The sequence below is a fragment of the Trichosurus vulpecula genome, chromosome 1 (assembly GCF_011100635.1).
Source record: "Trichosurus vulpecula isolate mTriVul1 chromosome 1, mTriVul1.pri, whole genome shotgun sequence".
Lineage (NCBI taxonomy): Eukaryota > Metazoa > Chordata > Mammalia > Diprotodontia > Phalangeridae > Trichosurus > Trichosurus vulpecula.
In genome coordinates, this window is record NC_050573.1 from 461,272,222 (window position 1) to 461,297,679 (window position 25,458).

At 36.8% G+C, this 25,458-nt stretch overlaps 1 protein-coding gene across 1 annotated transcript in view; it reads left to right on the forward strand.

Annotated features, from left to right (window-relative positions):
• The window catches only part of ADGRV1 (adhesion G protein-coupled receptor V1), a 727,941-nt gene that overhangs the window by 38,235 nt on the left and 664,248 nt on the right, over nucleotides 1-25,458 (forward strand). The window contains exons 10-17 of the mRNA XM_036763404.1: nucleotides 3,804-3,980; nucleotides 4,487-4,710; nucleotides 10,084-10,210; nucleotides 10,317-10,502; nucleotides 14,617-14,797; nucleotides 17,298-17,461; nucleotides 19,367-19,490; nucleotides 20,524-20,790. Of these exons, the coding sequence (XP_036619299.1) occupies nucleotides 3,804-3,980; nucleotides 4,487-4,710; nucleotides 10,084-10,210; nucleotides 10,317-10,502; nucleotides 14,617-14,797; nucleotides 17,298-17,461; nucleotides 19,367-19,490; nucleotides 20,524-20,790 (1,450 nt within the window). The remainder of the gene's footprint in view (nucleotides 1-3,803; nucleotides 3,981-4,486; nucleotides 4,711-10,083; nucleotides 10,211-10,316; nucleotides 10,503-14,616; nucleotides 14,798-17,297; nucleotides 17,462-19,366; nucleotides 19,491-20,523; nucleotides 20,791-25,458) is intronic.

The window sequence follows — 25,458 nt, forward strand, 5'->3', positions numbered from 1 at the left end:
TTTTTATTCTAATATTCTTATTTTATTTCTAATTCTAATATAATCTATTCTAATATTTAGCTCTCTCTACTAAAAGACAGAGGAGATAAAAAATGAAATTTCTGTAGTTTCATTCCCTTTCTCCAGCAGAAGGGACAGTTGTAGCTAGGTGTTTTTTTAACTTTTTAACTGAAGGCACTTCTCTTTTTTCTTTCTTTTTATGGGGGGGGCATGTCTGAATTAGGCATTGTGGCATGTTTGGCTGTACTTTGAGTGGTCTTTTGCATTTGGCAACACTATTCTCCTCTAATACTTTCCCATCTTTTACTTAAAGGGCTTATTCCCCAAACATGTTTTTCTTTTTTTTAAATGTCTTACTCTTTCAATTTTATTTGGAGTTTCTAAGATTTTCATAGCAGAGTATAAGATTTAGAAAATCTTTACTAAGCATTAACTCTTAGATAGCCCCCTAGAAATATATGTTGTTGGATACAAAGAGAGGAAGGAATAGGCAAGGGATAGGATGATAGAGCAGTGCTAATCTATCATTGTTACTAGGAAAACAACTCAAAGTGTAAGCCTCCCTAGTAGTGACTAGACAGTCCTATTGCCTTGTATACAAAGAATAGCACAGTACTCTAAAGGCTGGGATATCTTTGAAAGTCACTGAAGGGCACCAAAGTATTGTGATAGGGCCATGGCCAATAGGTCAGAACACCTGGGTTCTAACTTTGCTTTTGCTACTGTGCCATGATTTGTAGCAGTATGGTATTATTGGAAAAATATTGGCCCACCTCCCTCTAGCATTTCTCTTATCTTTTTCTTACTTTTAGAAATCCCTTGCTGGCTCCACTGCCTGTTGTCCAAACACTCTTCAACTGTTTGCAGTCTGGTTTCCATACCTACCATTCTACTAAAATTACTTTCTTCTAGAGTTGCCATTGACTTCTTAACTGTCCAGTCCTCTTACTGACCTGTCATGGAGTTCTCATCTTCTTTGACATTTCTGCAGCACTGAATACTGTTGATGTCTTTATCCTTCGCGACACTTTCTTCTCTTTTATTTTATGACACTGGTTCCTTTTAATTTTCCTTGATCATTTCTTTTCTTTTGTTTATTATTTACTTTTAGTTATCTAACTTTGAGGGTGTTCCTCTTCTCTGACCTTAATGTTCCTTTCCTATCTCACTATCTCCTTCCCTTGGCAATATTATCTCTTTCCATGACCAACCTTTAAGGGAGTTTAGACTAAGTAGTAAAAGGTCAAATTTGATGAGGAGACATTTGGCAATATTTGAGAGTAATTGAGAAAAATTTGAAGGACAGTTTCCAGACTTATATATTAGTCTGGATTCTTCCAAGTTGTAGGGGAAGCTAGATCTAGGACAGTTAGGATTAACAAGCAAGCTTGAAAGAAGACTCAAGAAAAGATAAGGAGAAGGTAGCTGGCAATACAAAACAAAGTAAGAAAAGGAAAGTAGGAAAATTAGAAGTTTAAACAAATTGCTTGGATGGATTAGTAGGCTGTCCAGATTAGTGAAACAGATTGGTAGGCTGAAGGGGAGGTAGTTATGGCTGTGGATGTGGAGTTGTAGAGACAAAGGAAAGGAATTTGAGTAGAGCTGTCAAGTTATTAAGAAATGATATTTGGATGAATAAAATTTCAACTAGGAAATTGAAACCGTCTTCAAGTGGTTTCAAGGAACAATAACAAAAATCTCAGCCATTATGGAGAATAGGAGAAATTGTGCAGTTACTTGCACTGAGTATATTTTTGTCTTTCTGCCACAGACTAATGACTGTTGTCTATGTTCTAAACACAGGCTGATTGCCCTTCTAGAAGGGAAGGTGAAGGGATTCGAAGACTGCTTCTGCACTCCAAATTGATAGGGAGAATGAGGGATTCCTAAATGATTCAGAGGAGAGTCTTAAATGTTAAAAAGGGAGATCTGAGTTGGAGGAGGAGACGTCTGACTTTTGGACCGTGGAAAAGTGTCAGAGGAGAAAACAGAAGGAAAAAGACTGGTACAATTAGTTCTCAAAAACAAATTTGAGTCTACTGAGGAGGAGAGATCTGGATGTTTTGAGGAAGAGGTTGCTTGCTCTTCCTACAATGATAGTAGAGCCACAGAAAATATTAGATGGAAGTTCATCAAGTGAAGGGCAGAGGAAGGACAAAAGTATTAACAGTCCCTGCTAAAGGGTATTGAGGCAGTAACCTGTCAACCTGATGACAAGAGACAAACCTGTTCTTCCTGTGGCATGTATAAAAGACATTACAGAAAACCTCCCAAGACTTATCAAAATATATGACAACCACTCACTTTTGGTGATTCACAAGAATCACGAAGATTGTGCCTGTGGACACAAGAGACTGCCGTACTCTTTACTCCAGTCATACCAGATTAGCCATTTCCTAATAGTGTTTTGTTTGACTCCTATATATTTACTCATACCCTAGCTTTTCCTGTAGATACTTGCTTTTGTGTCTCAACCCTTTTAGCAAGATGTAAGTTTCTTATGGGCAAGGACTATGGCATTCTCCATTTTTACAGTTCTAGTGCCTGACATAATCCCTTGAACAATTGTAGGTGATTAATAAATATTTGTCAAATAAATTGAATTTAAAGCAGAGGTTATCACTCAAGCAACACACATTTATAAGTAACTTTTCTGTGTTTAGTGCTGTGCTGTCAGTGTGAGGATGAAACGGGGGAAGGACATATAAAATGTAAAAGGCCTGGTCCTCCTCAGGGAGCTTACAATCTCATTGGGGAGATGAGGCTCGAAGACGTTAACAACAAGCTTACAAACACATTAAGCTATAGGAATTCACATGGGAGGAAGACCAGTGTAAGCAGTAGTTAGGAAGGATTCATGAAGCATGTGGGATTTGAGATGGTCACTGAAGGATATGCAGGATTTGCAGACAGGGAGGAAGAAGGGAGAATATTTTAGGTGAGGGAATCACTGTGAGATATGGGCTATGCTTTGCTGATGAATTTTAGGAATATTTGATAACTGTCATTTTGTAAAAGTTCCTGGGCTGTCAGCATCTTTTATAATTAGGATTTAGAGTTTTGAGTGTCACTTCAATAACTAAACTCAGTCTAGTAAATAGACAAAACTACCTTGTCTCTTTGGTTAGATCTTGGCTATGGGCAAGCTTTGGAATCCTGACCACCAAGATTCTAAGTTTATTGAAGTAAGGTATTGTGTCTTATTCATATTTTCTTAATTTAATTCATTATTAAGTCTAGCTGTTTTTCTTCTCAGTATCAGAGTTGCCCTTTCTAGCACACCACCTTATCTAGACTTTTCTCAACATGAAGTGGAATTATTACAATAGCTTCTTCCTTTGTTTTCCTGCTTCCAGGATCTCTCTGATATAATTCATCCTAATTTTCCTCCAATATCCCATTTCATAATGTTATTCCTCTGCTTAGAAGTCTAATAGTATCATCACTACTATTAGTCTTAATATTAGTGTCTTAATTAATGTCTTAAATAGTGTCTTAAATAATGGGGTTGGTTCTTTGGACCATAGTGTTAAAGACTTAGGGGACCTTAGAAACTATTTAGTGTCATCTCTTTATTTTACAAATAAAGCACCTGAGACCCAGAGGGGTAAGTGGACTTGCCCAAAGTCACATAGGTGGAAGAGCCAGGATTCAAATTCAGGTCCTTTGACTTCAAATCCAGTCTTCTTTCTCCAGTATTATACATTTACTTTCTTGCAACTGGTTGTTGTCCCATGTTACTTGTCCAGCTGAAGTACATCTTGGTTGTAATTGCTTTTTATTGCTATTTGATTTACATATAGTTGGAAACTGTGGAGCTAGTGAATATAATTCCTCCAATCCCACCTCTGAGTCCTAGATTTGGTGACATCCAAAATATTTCTCTAAGAGTAACGCCAGATATTGCAAATGGAGAAATTGGCTTTATAAGCAATCTTCCAATTATTCTTCATGAGCCAGAAGATTCCCATGCTGAAGTGGTAAGTAGAATGTTTCTCACCAGTGATAATTTTTGTAGTTTGAAGCATTTTTCCAACTGTGGCTTTTAGGAGGGGGGAGTCTAGTTTTCCTGAGGTTAATACATGCATTTACTAAGTTTGTATTATTAAGTTTTGCAATAGAATTTTCACAGTATCTAAGTTGCTTAATTTTTATATTTGAGTAATTACCATAGATTATAACCTTATTCTTGGGAGTCAACTTTCCTAGAATTGTACATTTTTTTCCAATTAAGACAGACTATTTAGAAACATTAACATGAAACCAAATAAAAAAGCCAATGATTTCTAAGATTTATCTTTATTTTGGGAAGAGAAAGGAAGATCCACAAGTTTTTGGTTGCACAGTTGAGATTTTTATTTTATTTAACACCATTTCACTGTGTTGCTATTTTTAAAAGTACTTAGCAAAATGTGCACGCACTAGGCAATGTCTGTATAATTAATCTCAGTCATTACAGAGGGATTTGTTCTATTTCATTTTTCAGGTTTCTATTCCCTTACATCGAGATGGAACTGATGGCCAGGCCACTGTATTTTGGAGTTTGAAGCCCTCTGGGTTTAATTCAGAATCAGTGACAGTAGATGACATAGGCCCTTTTAATGGTTCTGTTGTATTTTTATCTGGGCAAAGTGATACAATGATTAACATTACTGTCAAAGCGGATGATATACCGGAAATGAATGAAACAGTAACACTATCTCTGGACAGGTAAAGATACTTTATATCTTATATAATATTCGTGTGCATCTAGTTGAATATTTCTACTTTTTGTCCTTGTTCTGTCCTTTGGATTGGACAGTAAGAAATTCATTCAGGTAATAATACAGTGATGATGGAAGCATTATGAATTTGCACTTTGAATTCTGGTTTGAATACTAAAACACTCAAGGACTTGATGATCCTTCCTTTTATTTCTGATCTAACTGTGAAAGTAAAATCTCTCAGACACTGCAGAATCATCTGACATAAGTTACAGATTGATGAATTTCATACTAAATCTTGGGAGAAGCTTTGCTTATTAGAATTAATTTGAGGCATCAGATTCATCTTTTGAATAATAAGTGTGTTAGTGTAACAATAAAGTAAGCAGGTGCAGATACAAAATTGTATGATACTTACAGATGAATATGAGGTTTAGCATAAAATTCCCCAGTCTGTAACTTGTATTAAAACAGCATTACAATCCCCAAGAGAGATACTTTACAGTTAAAGTAAGATCTGTTTCCCCTCAGAAATAAAAGAAAGGAAAAAGACTTCAAGGTTTTCAGTATTTGATAATAAAATTGATGCTAATTGCTATCTTGTTTTTTCCCTCCTAAGTTGGGTAATTACTGCCGGCCAATTTACTTCAGGTTAGAGATATACAACTAGTGTAGACCAAGGTGAATCTGATTGAAGAAAGTTTAATTAACTATGGTAATGTGGATGTTTTGACAAGAAAATAAAACAGAAATGACTCAAGAAATGCTATGCTTTACTACTTTATTTAGGGAGGAAGTAGCAACAATTTTCCTTAGATGGTCTCACTTAGCGTTTATTTTTTTAAAAAAACTTTTAGGTTTTAGTTGCATCTTTCTTCCATTATTTAAATTGGAGAAAATATGCCTTTGGAAATTTGGTGAGAATTTATTCATTAAGTGAAAGAAAAAAAACTGTTTGAGCCAATTCTGTTGGTTTATCTCCTTTCATACAGGGGAAGAAACCCAGTAAAACGTAAAATGCCTTGTGGGATCAAATACATTTTGGATTAAACCCTAGGGAGAAGAATTTCTTATGAAACTCTGTGAAATATATCCTAGAAAATCCTTCTTCATTTAATTCTTTTCTCCCCCTTCAAGTTAGTTCCTGGCACTAATTAAATCAGTGTATAATCCTGCAAAAATTAAAGAGGGATGAACAGTGAATACAAACCTTGGCAGTAGAGCAGTCAGACTGTGTTTTATAGTAACTTTGAGCATTGAGCTAAATATGTTTAAAAGGCAAGATTTTCATAACCATATGCAAAATTACATTGTTCTCTATCTTAGTGGGTTTTCCAAAGCACTAATTTTGAACTTCAGCCAGGCTAACTTCCTAATCTCATTTTAAAAGAAATTTAAAAATACATTATGTACAATAATGTGTCAATACCAGGCTTGTTAAAGCTTTGTCATTTCTTTTTATTCTTTCCTTCTTGTAAGCACAAGTGACAACCCAGAAAATTATATACTACGGGACTGCAAAAGTTAATTGGCTTCTTTTTCATTTTAAAGGAAATTAGCTCATAGTTTAATATGTTCACCTTTGATTAGTATGCATCAGTTCATAACTGCAGCATACTTCTGCCATCTAAGTTGTGTGTGATCAAAAAGGAATGCTGTTTTCTTTAATGTGGGTTTTACATTCTTTTAATAATCCTTCATTTACTGTTTGAATGTATATTATTACTTCACATAAAAATTCATTCCAAGAGGACAGTGTGATTTAAAAGGATCAAATGCTCACTGTTATTTTTTTGTTCCTGCTGCCTGGGTAACCTAGAATAAAACTACAAGCCATTAACTAATCAAAGTAGATTATAATTACTTTCAGTAATATTCCTGAAAAAATGAATTTAATGGATCAATTTGCCATGATTTTTAGGGAAATTTTAGAAAAAAACTATTCAGGCCATTGATCTCCAAATTTCACATTCATATAGTTAAACTTTGCCTCAGTTGAGGACCTTTATTTTAAAAATTCATACTTTTATTTGCTAATTTTAAACACAACATATAGCTTCTATTTGTTTTATTATTTCATTTTGTGAAAATCAGAAACATTCTCATCGTGCTAATCTGAGGGTAGAAAATTTTTCATTTTTCGTTGTTTAGAAATCTTAAGTTTAGAAATCTAATAACCAGGCATCAGCTTGTAAGCATGCCATAACAAAGCATAAAGGGTCAGGTTTCTGTAGTTCAGTGGACTTCCTAAAAATATTTGAATCAATTCATTGAGGATGAGAGATTGATGTTTATGGTTCATCTTATATCTAAAAATGTAGTTGTCCATTACTTGTCATGTCAAAATAAAATTTTGTGGATTCTTGGGCTTGTCCTCAAGCAAATGATTAGAATAAATCTTTATTTCTCAGCTTACATGGTTTCTACACCCTTCCTTCCCAATCAAAGGACAATAGGCTTTCGATACTGAGAATTAAGTTTCTTAAAAAAACCTAATTAAAGGCACTAAGTAATTATAAATGGCTTGAATAAAATTTGCTCAGCTGCTGCAGTCTGTGAGCATGTACAATGCTTGGCAAGCATCTAGTTTCTTGGAGGAGGGCTGTTGAGGAATGTCTTGAATGGGTCTTGACATGCTGGTTGGTCATGGGGTCATCTCACACAAGTGGGAACTGCCCAACCTCTTGCTAGCAATTGTCAATACTAAAAGCACCCAGTAAGCAGGGTTCTCATAAAGTGAACATTATTAGCTATTGGAAAGAGAGGGAAAAAGACTTTCTTTATCTTCACCCCTCTATTCTAAGTTTGGTACAGTGTTCTTGAGATTCTGGCAAATGGCAATTTTTTTATTGGCTTCCCCTTCCCTACTTCTTTCTGTTGACAGGGTAGAAACTGAAAGGTTTGTCGTGTATTTTGGGTAAGTGTACAAAGTAATGTCTTTGTTTTTGGTGAATCTACATTTTGTTTTGCAAGTAGCTGTTTTGGAATAGCCAGTCTTTTGCTACAATTCAGTTTTTTGAATATTTTTGCCTTTCCTATCAGCCTGTGCATGCCTTGCATGCAGTTTCAGTTATGAATGACATGGGGTGTTGACATTAGACATTTTTTTTGTGTAGGAGATCTGACTTACAGTATGCAGTATTTGATGTTTGAGATGTTGGTGCTCCTGAACTTAATTTACAGTTTTGAACCATAGTTCACACATAAGGAGAAAATTTGTAGACATATATATTTGTTGTGGATAAAGCGCATATAGGTACAAATTTTTTTTTAAGTTGGCAGAGGATTGGGAATTATTTCTTATCCCCTCTCTCCCTCCTTTTTTTCTGTGTGACTGAGCAAATTTACTGTTATTAATGGGATTCTACAGCTCCACTTTACCGTCTTGCATTCTTTGCAAAGTAGAGAGAAAGTCATTAGACTTCTCAGTTCCTGTGCATACTAGTAAATGATTAGGTAACACTGGTCAGAATAATTGCTAGTAAATGCAGTGGAGGCAAACTCTTGTTAATCAGCACATGAGCTCTCTAGTGTCTTGATTCTTTGGACTGGTATTTACATTTAAATTTCTGGCCTAGCTTCTCCTCTTTACCATTTACACTTTATTTTTCTGGGCACCATATGCTCAGTGAATTTGAACTAATTTTAATGCTCAAATGAAACATAATTAGGAAGATAAATTTGTTCGAAAAATGATAGATATATTGAACTTGTCAAATGACTGTGTATTTTCTTTTGCCTTGATTCCTTGTACTATTATGAAAGGTGGTTTGTGTACTTTTAACACCTATGCATGGCTAGTCTACTTGATGTGGAGATGTTAAGTTCATTCCCCCACCATACCATCTTGAAATATGTTGAACTGTCATGATGGATCTGTTGTAGCATTGAAGTATGTGTTTAAATACTTCCTGTTGTTTTCTCATTCGGGCATGTTCAGGGACAGGGGTCAGACCCTGACCTCTCATGCCCCAGCTGTACTACCCCACATCACTAAAGTTATTTCATTCACCTTTAGAGTCAGTTGGTCAGTAAGCATTTATTTAGTGCTTACTATGTGCTAAGCACTGTGGATAAGGAAAAAAGGCAAAAGATAGTCCTTACCCTCAAGAAGTTCACAAGCTAAGCCCTGGCCACCATTTTCCTTATAGCACTGATGATCAGGAATAAAACGGTTCATATATTTGGAAGGAGTGTGCTAGTTGTTGTTTTTTTCATACTCAGAGCCATGTACAATTTTTTATTGTGTCCTTTGATCACAATGATGACATATAGGAATAGGAGTTAAAATTAAGAATAAGAAACTTTATAGTAAAATGCTTTGGAGGGTCAGCTAGGTGGTACAGTGGATAAAGCCCTTGACTTGGAGTCAGGAAGACCTGAGTTCAAATTTGTCCTTAGATACTTACTAGCTGTGTGACCCTGGGCCAGTCATTTAATCACCTCAATTTCCTCATTTGTAAAATGGAGATAATAACAGCCCTTATCTCTCAGGGTTGTTACGAGGATCAAGTGAGAGAATAACTGGACTCTAAGCCCAGTGCCTAGCACATAGTAGGTGCTTCATAAGTGCTTATTTTAAAAAATCCTCAGAATTTTATATGGAGTAATCTTGCTCTCTAATTCATCTGATTCCCTTTGTTTTCCTATAGAAAAATAACATTATTTTATCCAAATCTTGAATGGAAAGCTATTAAAGAACTTTTAGGTGGTAATGAAAATCAAATAGTAATTAAACGTTGTAATATATACATATATGTTATATATGTATATACATATTTAAATTTATTTATATATTTATTTAAATTTGACCCACTTATTAGCTCGGTTTATCCCACATATCTTTAGGGTAACATCCAACATTTTTTATTCATAATGTCTATATATCATACTAAAAATGCTTGAAAAATTTCTTTTAAAAGCACTTAAAGTAACAAGAAAAGCAGCAAGCTATTACAATTTAAAAACACTTTCTTCTAACCAAACCTAACTACTTACAATTCTCTAAAATTGTAGAAATAGCAATGGACCATTTTTGCACTTGGACAAAAGACAATATATCAGAGGATTAGCACTTACATGGCAGGCTTATTGTGTGTTAGGTTTGCATATGCATGTGTGTGACACAGTGAAACAAATTGCAATTATCATGTAACTAGTGCCAAAAATTATCTCATTTTCATTGTTTGTTACATTTAAATTCCATTTGAGGTTTTAAGTGAATGGCTGGGCCAATTTTTATAATAAAGTACGTTTTAGGCTCAGTTATAAGACAGGGTTCCGTGGCTCTGGTTTCCTGTAAACATTATTGTGGATTAATTTTACTTTCAGAAGTAGAACTCTTTGCAGCCTATAAATCGTTCACTTTTGACTTTCCCAGGGTCAATGTGGAAAATCAGGTCCTGAAATCTGGGTATACTAGCCGAGATCTAATCATTTTGGAAAATGATGACCCTGGAGGAGTGTTTGAATTTTCTTCTGCTTCCAGAGGACCCCATATTATAAACGTGAGTAGAAAAGAAGGTTCTTTTACACATTTGAGAACTCATCTATAAAGGAATAATATCGCGTGGAATTCCTGTATTAGGCTTATAGGCTTCTTTTCTTTTTAAGGAAGGAGAATCTGTAGAGCTCCACATTATCCGCTCTAGGGGAGCCCTTGTCAAGCAGTTTCTTCACTATAGAGTGGAGCCAAGAGACAGCAATGAATTCTATGGAAATACGGGTGTCCTAGAATTTAAGCCTGGTGAAAGGGAGATTGTAATCACCCTGCTGTCAAGATTAGATGGAATTCCAGAGGTATGGCATTTTATTATACTTAATTCCTCTCCTGAAGTTAGATGGCATAAAAAATTTTGTACGTGGGAATGTCATGTACAGTTGGAATGAAAAAGAAGAAATCAGATTGCTAAGAGGTTATCAATAGACTCAGTTTTTCTCATCTGTAGAAGGAGAGAGTTGCACATGTGTTTTGTAAGGTTCCCTCTCAACTCTGACGTGCTATGCTTTTTTTCAGGCCAACACACACACATGCATACACACATGCATGCATACACATAAAACACCAAATCAACAATGTGATGTTTTCATGAATAGTGGTAGACTTCTGTTTTATGTGAAGATCTCAACAGGTAGAAAGTGACAGGAAACTTTCACTTTTAGCTCAGATTAATTTTTTCATCTTCCTTCAATTCTGCTTGGTTGTTAAGTAATCTTTAGTGACTGAAAATAGGTGATATGTTAATGATCTAATATTGAACTGAGGACATTTTTGAGTTTTTTTCTTATTTAAAGGAAATAAACCCAAGGTGCCAAATTGGTGCCCATTCAGTACAACTATCCAGCCATAATACTTTAAAACATTTATAGAGCACATTACAGCTTTGAAGCATAGTATCTTTGTTAATCCCCACAACAACCCCAGCAGCTATGCAGGGCAGATAATATTATTGCAGTGCTGTGGAGGAGAAAACTGATCAACAGTTCTGACCTGCTCAGGAAAGACAATGGCAGAGCAGGGATTAGAACCTGAGTCCCTGATTCTTTTTTTTCTTTCTTTCTACTCTTTCCACTCCGCTTCATGGGGTCTTTGCCCCTACGCTATAAAGCCAGAATCCATGTGGTTTTAAGTTAATTTTATTTAGCTTTTTCTGGTATAGTTTTAATGACAAAGGTATCAAGAAAAAAAATTCTCACGTAATTTTAAAGTATAAATATAGGCCTAACCTGTTGAATTGGGCAATATTAATATATTTTGCTTCCTTTTGCCAAGTCATGAAGAAATATTTTAAAAGGTAATTAGAAGGATCTTCTTTGATGACATACAAGCACATTTCTGGAAATTATTTTTATTGTACATGTGATTTCATTGCTATAGAGCAGGGGTTGAAAACCTTTTTGTGTGTGTTATGGACACATTTGACAATCTGGTGAAATCTATTGACTTCTCAGAGTGATGGTGTTTATATATACATATATACACACACACATATATACACACATATATCTGGATATAGATATGGATATATAGATATATGAATATAAAGAGATATCTCCCATCTGAATACACAGTTTCCCCTGAAACTGGGCCATAGGCTAAGAACCCCTGGCAGAATTTTAATCCAAGTTTTATTTCCCTAACTGCACAGCCAACTCTCAATCCAATTTGCCACATTTGAAAAATACTGTAAATTAAACTTTCTGAGTATTATTTAGTCTTTAGTGAATGCATGGCCACTCACAATTTTAGGCTTTGTATTTTATTTTTTTTAACAGCAATAAATTTTCACTTCACAAAAGCCTATTAAATAAACAAACAAATAAATAAATAAATGACATTTCCCCCACACAGGGGAAAACAAAAACAAAACAAAACACCTCCCTCTTCCAAACTTTCTGATCTAGTCAGAGGCCCTATTATCCTTCCAGTATCCCAAAAGTTCCAACTTGAGAATCATCCTCAACTCATCACTGTCTTCCCCAAATGTGTCCACCAGGAGGCCAAATCTTGTGCTTCCTGGGTCTCATCTCTCCTCACACAGCTCTGACCTTAGCTCAGGCCCCCATTCCACATGTTGCTGCTGCTGCTGCTGCTGCTCTTCCTCCTGCTCCTCCTCCTCCAGGCCATCCCATGATGCTGCTGCTGCTACTGCTATGTTCCTTAAACCCAAGTGTGACTCTCTTACTCAGTTACCTCCAGTGGCTCCCTATTGCCTAATGTTCGTAGGCTAAACTAGAAACCCCTGGGATTAGCATTCTAAGCCTTCACGGCCTGCACCCACCTCTTCTTCCTGCCTCACTTACATTTTTTTTCACCTCCCTGAACTGGCCTTCCCTCTCCATGGCTCTACACTGAGCATTCCTGGCACCTGAAATGCATTCTTCCCTCACTCCCACCTCTCCCTTCAAGCTTAGGCACTACCATTTCATATGAAGCCTTTCCCCACTTCCCGATCTCTTTATCTTTATTCTGTACCTATTTCTCCTTGTACTGGCTGTCTCCACCACTGAGGAATGTTTTCATGCTTCCTCTCTGTATCCCTAGCACCCAGCGTAGGGCATGGCACCTAGCAGCTACTTTAATAAATGCTGATTGATGGACAGCCTGCCAAGCAATGCCCAAGTGTCAAACTCAGACCATTTAAAAAAAACTATGATGACTTCCTTCTTCTCTCCAAGTGAGAAGGTAGCTTTCTGTCTCTTATCTTTGGTCATCCCATGCTGAAGTCAGTTGTGTGCATGTGCTGTCACCCAGCATGGCATGATGGGGGAGGTGCTAGACTTAGAGTCCAAATTCCCCTCGGACCCCTAAATAACTTCTGCCACCCTCCTCTCTGAATTCTCCTTTATTAAGTTATTAATGCCTGCAGGGAGGGCTGTGGCTCAAATGAAGCTGTGGATGTAAAGAGCTTCATGGAAGTCTTGCTGATGAGGAAGAGGAGGGAGACAATGGTTACACACCTTGATGCTCAGTCTTTTCATTTCCCTCCATAGCATGTAACAACAATCATCATAAAAATTCTCATCTCCATAAAACTGTAAGGCTTCCAAAGTATCTTCCTGACAATAATCCTATGGATAGTGCAAGCCCAATCTCTCCATTTCATATATGAGGAAACACAGTGAAATTATTTGCTTGGAGTCATGATACCAAGAAGCACCAAGACCAGGCCTCAAACTCAGGTTTTCTGATACTGAGATTACGAAACAAAGAATCCCCAGGAGGCTTTTGGTTAATTTAGAAGCGTGAAGAGCCCAGCTCACTGACAGACTCCAGCAAAGAGCTAAAAAGGCTTTAGATCCAATAAGGACCACTGAACCCAAAGAGAAACAGTAGTAGTAGACCCTTCATCCAGCCTAGGACTGTACCACAAAGCAGTTCCAAATGAAAGATTGGGTATTTTGTCAGCTTGGGGAGCTCTGAGGGAGGGAGCCCCTGCACCATGGCAGAGATCATAATTGGCTGGTCAGTGATTTACCAGCTAAATCCTAGGGCCCCATGGGGGAAAGTAATGTGCCCAGAGTCCCATGGCACACTAAGGAAAAACTCCACATTAGGGAGTGAACTCCAAGCTTAGCACTGTAGGCACACACTGTATCAAGCTACACATCTAGAGCTAGTCAATCAATATTCAGTTGGTCAGAGCTTGAAATTACCTTCCCTGCTCCCTCCCCTCAACCTACAGGTCACCTGCTCTATGCAGTAGACTCTGATACCCCCAGTTTGAAAGGATTTCCTCCCTTTTACTGAACTTCCAGAGGGCAGAGGCTATCTATTACTCATCCTTCCATCCCTCACAACACTGAACTCAGAACAAGCATTTTGTAGGGTTGTTTAAGGAGTAAATTCTTAGATTCACCCACTAAATCTAAATTCTGTAAAGAAGGAATGTCACATGAGAATCTGAAATATATTGAGGGAACCCAGAAATGCTGGCCAAGTAGGATCTGAACTATCACTTAGATTAAGGAGGGTTGGGAGTGTGTGGGAGCAAAAAAGAAGGGATTAAGACCATTTTCAGAAAGAAAAATCATGGGAAATAAATGCTGAATACAGACACAATTTCATATTCAAGCACTGAGCTACTCACAAAACACAAAAAATGTCCATGGCAGTGGGGTCCAGCCTAGGAAGCAGTGCTTCGGGGCTATCATATCCATGGGTGTAAAACCCTCAGTACTTCACCAACACTCTTTTTGACGCTGATGCCCCAGCGCACCAGAGCCCCTCCCTAGACAAGCAGAGCAGCCAAGAAAGCCTTTGGGGGAGGGGGCCTTCTCTGCATCAGCCTTTTCTTCCTCCAAGACTGGCAATTATTTGTTACTCATCTCTTTTAAGAAATGCAAAAAGAATATATTATTCCTTCAGAAGGGTCAGGCTTTGTATTTTAATAACTTAACGTCTTCATTTTAGTTGGATGAGCACTACTCTGTGATTCTCAGCAGTCATGGTGAACGGGAGAGCAAACTGGGAAGTGTCACAGTGGTCAACATCACTATTCTAAAAAATGATGATCCTCATGGAATTATAGAATTTGTTTCTGATGGATTAATTCTCACAATAAATGAAAGTAAAGGGGAAGATGTATTTTCTGGTAATTACTTTTATTATATTTCAACTCATAAAGGTGCCCTTAGCTGGGAATGTGATTTTTAAGTTATATTTTCTTTCTTTCAATTAGCAAAAATCTATTTTCTCTCTGTCCCAGATGGTCCATTGGGAAAAACCCCAAAATTCTTGTAACAAATAAGCAGTCAAGTAAAACAGATCTCCACATCATCAGTGTCCAAAAATATTACTCCTTCTGCTTCTTGAATCTATTACTCTTTGTCAGGAGGTGGATAGCATAAATGATCATCAGTTCTTTAAAAGCATGATGGGTCATTGCATCAGTCAGAAATCTTAAGTCTTTCAAGTCTATCTGTCTTTACAATGTTGTTGTTATTGTGTAAATTTCTTACCTGGTTCAGTTTACTATACTCTGTATTAGTTTACATGTCTTTCCAGGATTCTTCGAACTCATTCTTCTCATATTTTTTTCTGTTTGTTTATGACACAATAGCTTAAAATACAATTAAGTTACTATTACTTTCATTGTCGATTATACATCAAAATTCATTTTTATGTATTGTAGAAACAATCATAAAAGTAAAGCAGTGTTATCTTTCTGACTGTTGGTGATGTCAGTTGCTTATTGACCTGCCTGGTGGATTTATTTAGGGCTGTCTTCCATCAGTTCAATTCAGCAAATATTTTTACTAAGTATCTGTTACATTGTTCTGCACGCAGTAGGCATACAGGCTATATTTAGAAAATACTAGCTTCTATGAATGAGGAGGTAAGAGTCCCACTGTATTCTGTTCCCTAAACCAAGAATATCTGCAGTATTGTATCATTACTATTCTGGTGCCACAGATTAGGTGGGATATTGATAAGTTGGAGAGAGTCCAGAGAAAGCCAGCCAGGATTGTGAATGGTTTGGGGTTCATGATTTATATAAAGATTGGTTGAGAAAACTTGGGATATTTAGCCTAGAGAAGATTTAAAAGGCACATGCTAGTTGTCATCAAGTATTTGAAAGGCTCCTTTGTGGGAAGGGGATTAGACGTTCAGTTTGGCCCTGAAAATAGGTAAATTTAAGCATGGTGTAAAGAAAAATCTTCTAACAATTAGAAATATCCTGAAGTGGAATGGGTTATCTTGAAAGGTTGTGGACTTCTTATTGGAGGACTTTGAGGAAATGTTATAGTCAAATATACTTGTCACATATTTTGTATAGATAATAATAGTTTTTTATGCATGTGTTAGACTACTGGTCTATGGTCACTAAAATCCATTCCAATCCTGAAATTCTCTGCTTCTGGGAATGTATATGGAGTAATGTGCTGGAGTTATATAAAATTTGTATACAACATAGTCCTGGACTTGATGGAGCTCACATTCCTGTAGGGGGATAAGATATAAACACAGATAACAGAGATATGCAGTGTTAGAAGATAGGTGGAACACAAATTTGGGAGAGTTTGTTTCTTAAAAGGGGAATTAGGAAAGGTATAATGGAGGAAGTAGAATTTGAACTGTTTCTTAAACTATTGGTAGGATCCAATGGCATATGTAGGAATCAGCATAGGCAAAGAGGGGCATGGAGATAGGTAAGGACAGGATGTGTTCTGAGAATAGTGAATCTTTTGCTGGATCTTAGAATTATGGAGGTGCAAAATATGAGACAAGGCTGAAAAGGCTGGTATGGTGGCATCAGTTTGTGGAGGGTTTTGAATTCCAGGCAGAATTGGTGTAAATTCTATTTTTGTTGGTCAGTAGAGAGCCATGGAAGAATTCTAAGCAGAGATACAACATGGAAAGATACATGTTTAGTCTAGCAGTGACATAAAGGGTGAATCAGAGGAGGAAAGGTTTTTCAGAAGGTTTTTCACATCAGAGGTTTTTTTCGGATGTTTCAGAGGTTTTTCACAAGATTGTGCATGACTTAAAAGAGAGAAAAGCCAGATGCCGTACTGCTGCTTCATTGAAGCAGGAGTCTGGGGAGAAGATGTATCACCCTGGTTAGATGAATTTCTTTGCAGCATTGTATTAGGCTGGGCAGAAGAAATTACAAATCTTGAGAACAGTGCAATTCTGTCTCACTCTAGCTAGCATTCTTCTTGTCCATCTTTTTGGAGTCTGAATGATTGGCATCTTTGTAAATAACTACTTATTCACTGCTTTATCACTAATAACTTTTCATGATAACAAAACGAATTGTGCCCTTTAAAGTAAGACTGGGCTGGTATAATTTTGGTATATACCTTCAAGACTATGCTAAGCATAATCTCCTTAAGAATAGGGATAATTTCATTTTTTGCTTTTGTATCCCCCAAATATCCACATTTTATTTGTACCCACAATAGCTATAACTTTATTGCAGATACCTAATGCTTATTGATTGGTAACTATCTAATATATTAACAATCAGGCATTATGTTTAATTTTGTTTAGTTGGGTTCTTACCGTTCATTGTTTGTGCATTTGTTATTATGTATGAGACATACGTAAGTATAAGTGAAATTTATATTATACTTGTTTGTATTTCATAGCTGTTTATGAAATAATAAGAAAACAAGGCAACTTTGGCAATGTTAGTGTATCTTGGGTGATCACTCCAAACTCTACAGAAGATGTGTTCCCTGTGCAAGAGACTGTTTTCTTTGGAGATCAAGAATTTTCTAAAAATATCACTGTTTATTCACTACCAGATGAGGTAAATATTGTATACCAGGTCTTGCATATATTAAGCAGGCAAGTAATTCTTCAATGAATAAATGAATGAATAAATGAATGAATGTATATCTGGTAGTTATAAAAACAAGGAATATGAAAAAGAATAATTTGTGAATTCAAGTTTATCTAATATCTGATTATTATCTGAAAAAGAAGCAATGAATGTTCTTTCACTGGTGTTATTTACTATTTTGAAGCATGACATGGAATCATAAGCTCTGTGGTCCGAGGACAGAATGCAGATATGGTTAGTGAGAGCAGGGACTGTCTTTTGCCTTTCTTTGTATTTCAACATCAGCACAGTGCCTGGCACATAGTAGATGTTTAATAAATGCCTAATGCTACTGCTACTTTGTTTCTTGGGCTGCTGCTCATTGATTGTAGGATCACTTGACTTACCTTCTCTGTCATATAAAGGAGCAGGTACCTAGGATCAGAGATAAGCAGATAACAGAGGAGAAGAGTGAAAAGAGGGTGAATAAACATACCCTTTGGGGTTGGTATCAGAGAATGACTGCTAAGATCACTGACCAGTGCCCTTTAATGCCATCTCCAGAGACATAACTGAACCGAATAAAGTGATAGCATGAGCAACTATGACATTTATTATGTTTCATAATGAGAACAAAGGAGGGTGCATGCATGATAAGGAAGCCCAGAAGTCATGGCATTTGAGCTATTATGAAGGAAAGGAAGAGAGTGCTTATATTAGGAACCATACACCCTGATCCCTTAATTCCAAATGGATTCTAATTCTTAAGAGTGAGAGGAAGAATAGGAACAGACAAAAGAAATGGATGCAGAGGATGGGTCATGCACAGGATTGGTAACAGTGGCCATGCCAACAGAACCAGAGCTGCAGTGAACAACCTGTGACATAATATTGATATTTTTATGAACTGGTTGTGAAACACTGGTATAGGATTTTTATAGTCCTTTAAAAGCTGCCAAATCTCAGGCACTGTTTTGAATTCTTTCATTATTCTAGTCTCCAGAGAAATTTTTCTCTATTTAGCAATTCGTTTTTTTTTAAATTTGAGCTCCATTTTTTCAATTTATTTCAGAACTTTTTGTTTCTTTTCAGAAATGACATCAAAAGTACATGTGATTTTCATTTTTAAATGATACAAGCCAGAAAGTTTTTACTTTTTATTAAGTGTATTTTAAACAAAAGTGAATGTGGTTAGGTTGTTAGGCAGTTATTATTATTATTTTTGTTACTGTTGTTGTTTTATTTTCTTCCCTCTCTCCTTCAATCCTAATTTGACACTGATGCATTTCAGCTGATTTAAGCATATTTTTTTCCCCTGGATAATGGAAGAAGAATGTGTAATGGACAGAGAATCCAATTTTGAGTCAGGGAACCTGGGTTTGAATCCTAACTGTTGCGTATTGAGTGGCCTTGGGCAACTCACTGCTCTATATCACTATTCTTTCATCTGTAAAATGAGGGAGTTGTATTCAGTGATTGCTAAGATCATTTAACTACACTAGATCCTATGATTTTATAAGAATTTGGTGATTCAGCTAGGTGACGCAGTGAGTAGAGCACCGGCCCTGGAGTCAGGACGACCTGAGTTCAAATCCAGCTTCAGACACTTGACACACTTACTAGCTATGTGACCTTGGGCAAGTCACTTAACCCCAATTGCCCTGCCTTCCCCCCTCAAATAAAAAGTAAAAAAAAAAGAATTTGGTGATTCCTGTAGATTGCTTCTAAGACTATTACTCTGTCTTTGAAACAGTAATAGAATATTCACAGTGAAAAGACACTTTAATCACCATGGATCATTTTTTATTTCTTAGAATTACCAATATGAAATGTATCTACTTGCCTTAATCATAATGTTTTTGAAGGCTTTTCTTGTCATCTCTTTTTTAACAGATACCTGAGGAAATGGAAGTATTCACAATCACCCTTTTTAATGCCACTGGTGGAGCCAAAGTGGGAAATATAACTACTGCAACCCTGCAGATCAGAAGAAATGATGATCCAATTTATTTTGCAGGTGGCATGCCTGTCTTTTTGAATAATTTATGTAAATTTCTAGCAAAGAGGTTTTTTTAAATGAATTTTTTAAAAACCTAATGCAATGCTTGTTTAAATATGGTTTGGTAGGATGAGACTTGTCTAATAAGCTGCAAATCTTAACAAATGTTTTAAAAGTCTTCTAAAAGATGAAAGAAATAAAATAAATTCTAAATTTAGGCTAATTCTCCCTTTTAAGCCCCCAAAGAGCACTTGTTATTTGCTTTCCTTTTGGTAGAGGAGAAAAGAATCTCCCTTTTGTCTTCTTTTAGAATCTACAGTCCCGCTGGTTCAGTGTCTGGTTGGCCTGACTGCCTTCTGCATGATTAACATAAAGTTAATTCTTTCCCTCCCAAAGGCTTGAATAAAAAGTTGCATCAAATGGCACCACGTGCTGTTAAACATTTGAATATTTAAAATATATTATTAGTTTCTGGTGAATATTTTTATTTTAATTCTATTTATTTGGAACCTTTGTCCTCATCCCTTTATACAGTTTTGTTGCATTGGGCATTATCAATTTTCCCATGGCAGGAACTTTTTGAATCAATGTTGGCTGATGCATATTAATAGCAATCCATTAGAAAGTATTTTTTTGTGTGCATACTCTGTTAGCAATGCGCTTTGGGGGATACCAAATTAAGAAGACTTCATAGACTTTGCAGTCTGATTGGAGAGACAAAAACAATTCACCTAAACCATTAGCAGATAATACAAGACTGCATAATTAAGGCTAACTTGCTTGCTCCAGACTCAACAGGCTGTCTGAGTGCAGAGAAAAGGGTGGTCCCTGAGAACTGGAGAGTCAGAAAAGGCTTTATGGTGGAGATGGGTCTTTAACTAGACTGGGAAGGATAAACAGAATTTAGACAGGCAGTGGGGGAAAATTCCACACGAGGGAAATAACAGTGAAGGTATAGAGGCAGTAAAGACCTGCAGATGAAATTGGGTCTAAACTAGCTAATATAAAGAATCAAGGAATTTGCTGTCTTTTTTTCCTCTACATGTTTCAGAACCTCGTGTGGTGTGGATTAAGGAAGGTGGAGTTGCTAACTTTACAATTCTCAGAAATGGCTCCCTTGATGTTGCCTGCACTGTCCAATATGCTACCAGAGATGGAAGGGCAACTGCAGAAGAAGGAGACTTTGTTCCTATTGAAAAGGGGGAAACACTCTTTTTTGAAGTTGGGAGAAGAGAACAGAGTATATCTGTATTTGTTAATGAAGATGACATTCCTGAAACAGATGAGTCCTTTTACGTCATCCTCTTTAATTCCACAGGTTAGAAAATTAGTTATGGAGCAGTTCATTTGCCTTTAATTGTATTTTGAAGAGAGGCAGCATGATGAATAGAGTAGTAAATAGAGAGCTGGCCTTAAAATGAGGAAGACCTGGATTTGAGTTCTGCCACTGTCTCATATTGGCTTTGTGACCCAGGGTGAGTGATAACCTCTCATTGCTCTAGAAGACAATTCTCTCGGTCTTTAAATTGCAAAGAAGATGTCAAGAGGTGGTAGGACTTTCCTGTGCCAATGAAATAGTAGGGCCTGACCCTATCCTTATGAAAATAAACCAGTTTACTTCTCCAGCCTTATTTACCTATTCCCTTTTATGCACTTTACATTCTTGTTTTGTTCAATTGTTCAGTAACATCCAGCTCTTCAGGACCCTATAGGCCATTGCAGGCTAGGCCCTTTTATCCTCCACCGTTTCTTGAAATTGGTCCAGACTCATGTTTGTTGATTCCATGACACTATCCATCTCATCCTCTGCTGTTCCCTTTTCCTTTTGCCTCCAGTCTTTCCCAACATCAAGGTCTTTACATTTTAGTCAACTACATTCTCCACTGTTACTTGGTCTTGTTATGCCCCCCCCCCACTTCTGTGGCTTTGATCTTTCCGTTTTTTACTCATGAAATAGACTCCCATCCTATTTCCAGCTGTCAAAATCCTCTAAACATATGACCCAGCTTAGGTTCTAGCTCCTCCATAAAGCCTTCCCTGATTTCCCTCCCCTCTGGCCACCCTTTCCCTTCCTTCCCATTTGAAGATGATGTCTTTCTCCTTAACTCTCATGCTATTCTGTGAGAGACAGCATGGCATAATGGAAAGAGTAATGAGTTCAGTCATATTGCTTTTTAATTCCATCTCTCCTTTTTGTTAACTGTGCAACCCTGGGAAAATCATTTAGCTCCATTTCCTCCCTCCCAGCTCTGAATTCTCTTGCCCTGTATTCTTCATTTTGAGTTGTACTATAGTTACGCAGGCATATCCTTTCTTACTACCGACGAAACTCCTTGAAGGGAAAGACTCTTGAAGCTTTGTCTTTGTTTCTCCCCAAGCACCCAGAATTGTGAATTTGCTTCATGGATGATTGCTGAATGAAGGAATTGCTCTTTAGTGCAGTATGACCAAGAGTACATTCTTTGGACTGAGACATCTCTTCTACCTCTCCTTTGAAAATGCTTAGCTGGACAGACAGTCTTAAATTATGTTGGGGATGGGATGAGGTGAAAAAGTAATAATTATTCCCAATTTGTGCACTGGAGAGGCCACTTTGCTCATAGAGAACTCAAAATACCCAGCTCCTAGATAGGGTGTGGGACTGGGCATGATAGGAGTCAGTCAGTCAGTAGGCATTTATTAAGCACTTATGTGCTAAGCACTGGGCTACGTGCTGGGGATGCCAAGAAGAAGAAAAAACAAAACACAATCCTTGCTCTTGAGGAGTTCATATCCTAATTGGGAGGGGGATTACGTAATTTTACAAAAATATTGTTTAAATGTCCTTAGGCTCCCTGGTTGGGGAAGCATGTGTGTGACAATAACTAACTGTGTGACAATAGAAGAGTCAGTTACCTCAGCTCTAAAAATGAAGATACTATTATTTACAAAACCTCAAAGGGTTGTTATTTAGAAAATGTTCTCTAAACAAAATAGCTTATGAATGTGAGCTATATTAATTACTCTATTATTATCATCATTATTATATGCCCCCTTTCATGGTCCAACTCCATTGGAGTCTGGTAGCCTTGGGTCATTTTCTAGTCTGGTCAATCACATATTCCAGATCTATGAATGCTAATTTTATTTTTTAATTTCTCTTTTCAGTTTTATTTATTTTATTCTGAACTTAAATAAAACAAACATTTTCATAATATAGTGGAATAGAAAAAAAAGATGATTGCACATGAAATTGCAAATCTATTATGTACAATTTGCTATCCTTTTAAATATAAAATAAAGTTATTATGTAAATTTGTTTTTTTCCCTTCTACTCCCCTCTGCCCTAGAGATGGATACCATTAGACATAAATATGTATGTGCGTGTATATATATATATATACATATACATACACATACACACAGATATGTAAAATCATTCTATACATACTCCTATTTATCGGTTCTTTCTTTGGATGCAGATAGCATCTTTCTTCATATGTCCTTTGTAGCTAATTTGGATATTTATAATAGTCAAAATGACTTATTCACTCAAAGTTGTTCTTAAAACAATATTGCTGTCACTGTATACAGTGTTCTCTTGGTTCTGCTCATTTCGCTCTTCAGTATTTTGTGCATGCCTGTCCATGTTTTTCTAAGATCATTAAGCTCGTCGTTTCTTATAGCACAGCGGTATTCCAACATGATCATATGCCACAACTTGTTCAGCCATTCCCTAATTGATGGGCATCCCTACAATTTCCAGTTCTTTGCTGCCACAAAGAGAGCTGCTATAAATATTTTAGAACATATAGATTCTTTTCTTTTTTCCCTAGTCATCTTTGGAAAAAGACCTAGTAATGGTATTGCTGGGTCAAAGGGTATAGGCAGTTTAATAACTCTTTGGGCATAATTCCAGATTGCTGTCCCAAATGGTTGGATCAGTTCACAGTTCCAATAGTGAATTAGTGTTCCAGTTTTTCCACATCCCCTCCAACATTTGTTACTTTCCTCTTCAACCATTTTAGCCCATCTGATAAAATGATAATCTCAAGGTTGTTTTAATTTGCATTTATCTAATCAATATCTAATTTTAGAAGGGGAAGAGGAGGATTTTTCTCTTCTCCTCTGCCCCTAATGCGCCTCCCACTGCCCCCAGCCAAGCTTTGGAAGTAGCCTCTTCTACCTGAAGAGCAGTCCATTTTCGTTGCAAGGCATATCCTCAGGGAAATACATGCATGGTTTCAGAAATCATATTTATACGGAGAATATTTGATTTTTGCCACAATGTATTCTTCGAAACTCCATTATAAAGCAGATTGTCACAAAGCACACTGTATTTTCTCGTAGGAAGGTTATTACAGTTGGGAGTTAGATGTTGCAACAAAGGATCTGGCCTTAATCAAATCACATCTGTGACTATATGTGTGCCATGGAAACAAGTACAGGACAACTATATCCCTCTCTAATAATTTAAACTAGTTAGATTATGCTCCAAATCATAATCATAGAATTTTAGAGTTGCAAGAGGACTTACAGATGATCCGATTCAGTCTTATGATTTTAAAGATAATTCCTGGCAATTATACAGTGCTTTAAGGTTTACAAAATGCTTTACAAATATTTTCTCAGTTGATCTTCATAACAGCCTTGAGAGGTAGATGTTATTATTATCATCTTTATTTTATATATAAGGAAATGGAGGCATACAGGGTTTCAGTGACTTGCCTGGAATCATACAAAACTAGTAAGTATCATCCGAGGCCGGATTTGAACTCATCTTCCTGACTCAGGGGCCTGTGCTATATCTATCCACTGTTCCTTACGAGATGATAGAAAATTAAGATGTAGAAACTATATCTAAGAGAAATGAAATTGATGTCGAGTCAACAAATGCTAATTAAGGATCTTCTGTGAAAGGCATTGTCCTAACTAAGCACAGGAAATAATACACAAAAGTGAAAGCCCATGCAATCAAGGGGAATTTAATATGTAAGCATTAAGTTTGAGGAAGGAAAGAGCATTAACAAGTAAAGGGATCAGAGAAGGCTTCGTGGAGTATGTGGCACCTGAACTAGATCTTGAAGGAAGATAAAGATTCTGAGGAAAAATTTGGAAGAAGGCATTACAGGTAGGGGAACAACTTGGGCACATGAAAGGAGATATAGCTGACCTCAGGGAACAGCTAGCATAGCAGTCTAGTTTAGCTGGAATGGAGGATGAAAGGGAGTAAGATGACAGGGAGTAAGGGAGTAAGTTGTTGCTAGATTGTGGAGAACCTCAAATGCCACTTTGAAGAGTTGTTGCCCCTGCTGTTGTATTTTAATCCCAGAAACAATAGGCAGTGGCTGAAGGTTTTCTACCATTAGAGAAACATGGCTAAATCTTTGCCTGAGCAAAGATAATTTTGGCAGTAGGTTGGATCAGAAAAGGGAGAAACTAGGATATAGGAGTCGGAGTAAGACCATTAGAGTAGTGAAAGGCAAAGAGACCTTGAACTAAGGACCTTGCTGTTCATGTGTTTTATCCTCCCAGTCATATGCTAGCTCCCTTAGGGCAGGGATAGTTTTTTAATTTTGGCTTTATTGTACTGGCTTCTAGCATCATGACTTTCTCATAGTAGGTATTTAATGAATGTTGTATCATCTTGGATGTTTACTATTATATGGTTGTTTAGGCAAATCAAGTTACGTTAAAAAGCCATTAATAAGCACTTGCTATATACCAGCCACTGTGCTAAGTGCTGGGGATATGAAGAAAAGCAATAAAACTCCCTGCCCTCAAGGAGCTTACAATCTAATAGGAGAGAGGCAACACGCAAACAACTATGTACAAACAAGGCACTAGCATTAAAGAGGAGTGAGAGAAGCTTGTTAGAGAAAATGCAATTTTAGTTGAGACTTGAAGGAAGCCAAGTAAGACAGGAGGCAGTTATGAGGAGGAAGAGTATTCCAGGCATGGAGACAGCCAGAAAAAAAATGCGTTAAGTCAGGAGTGTAGTAAGGAA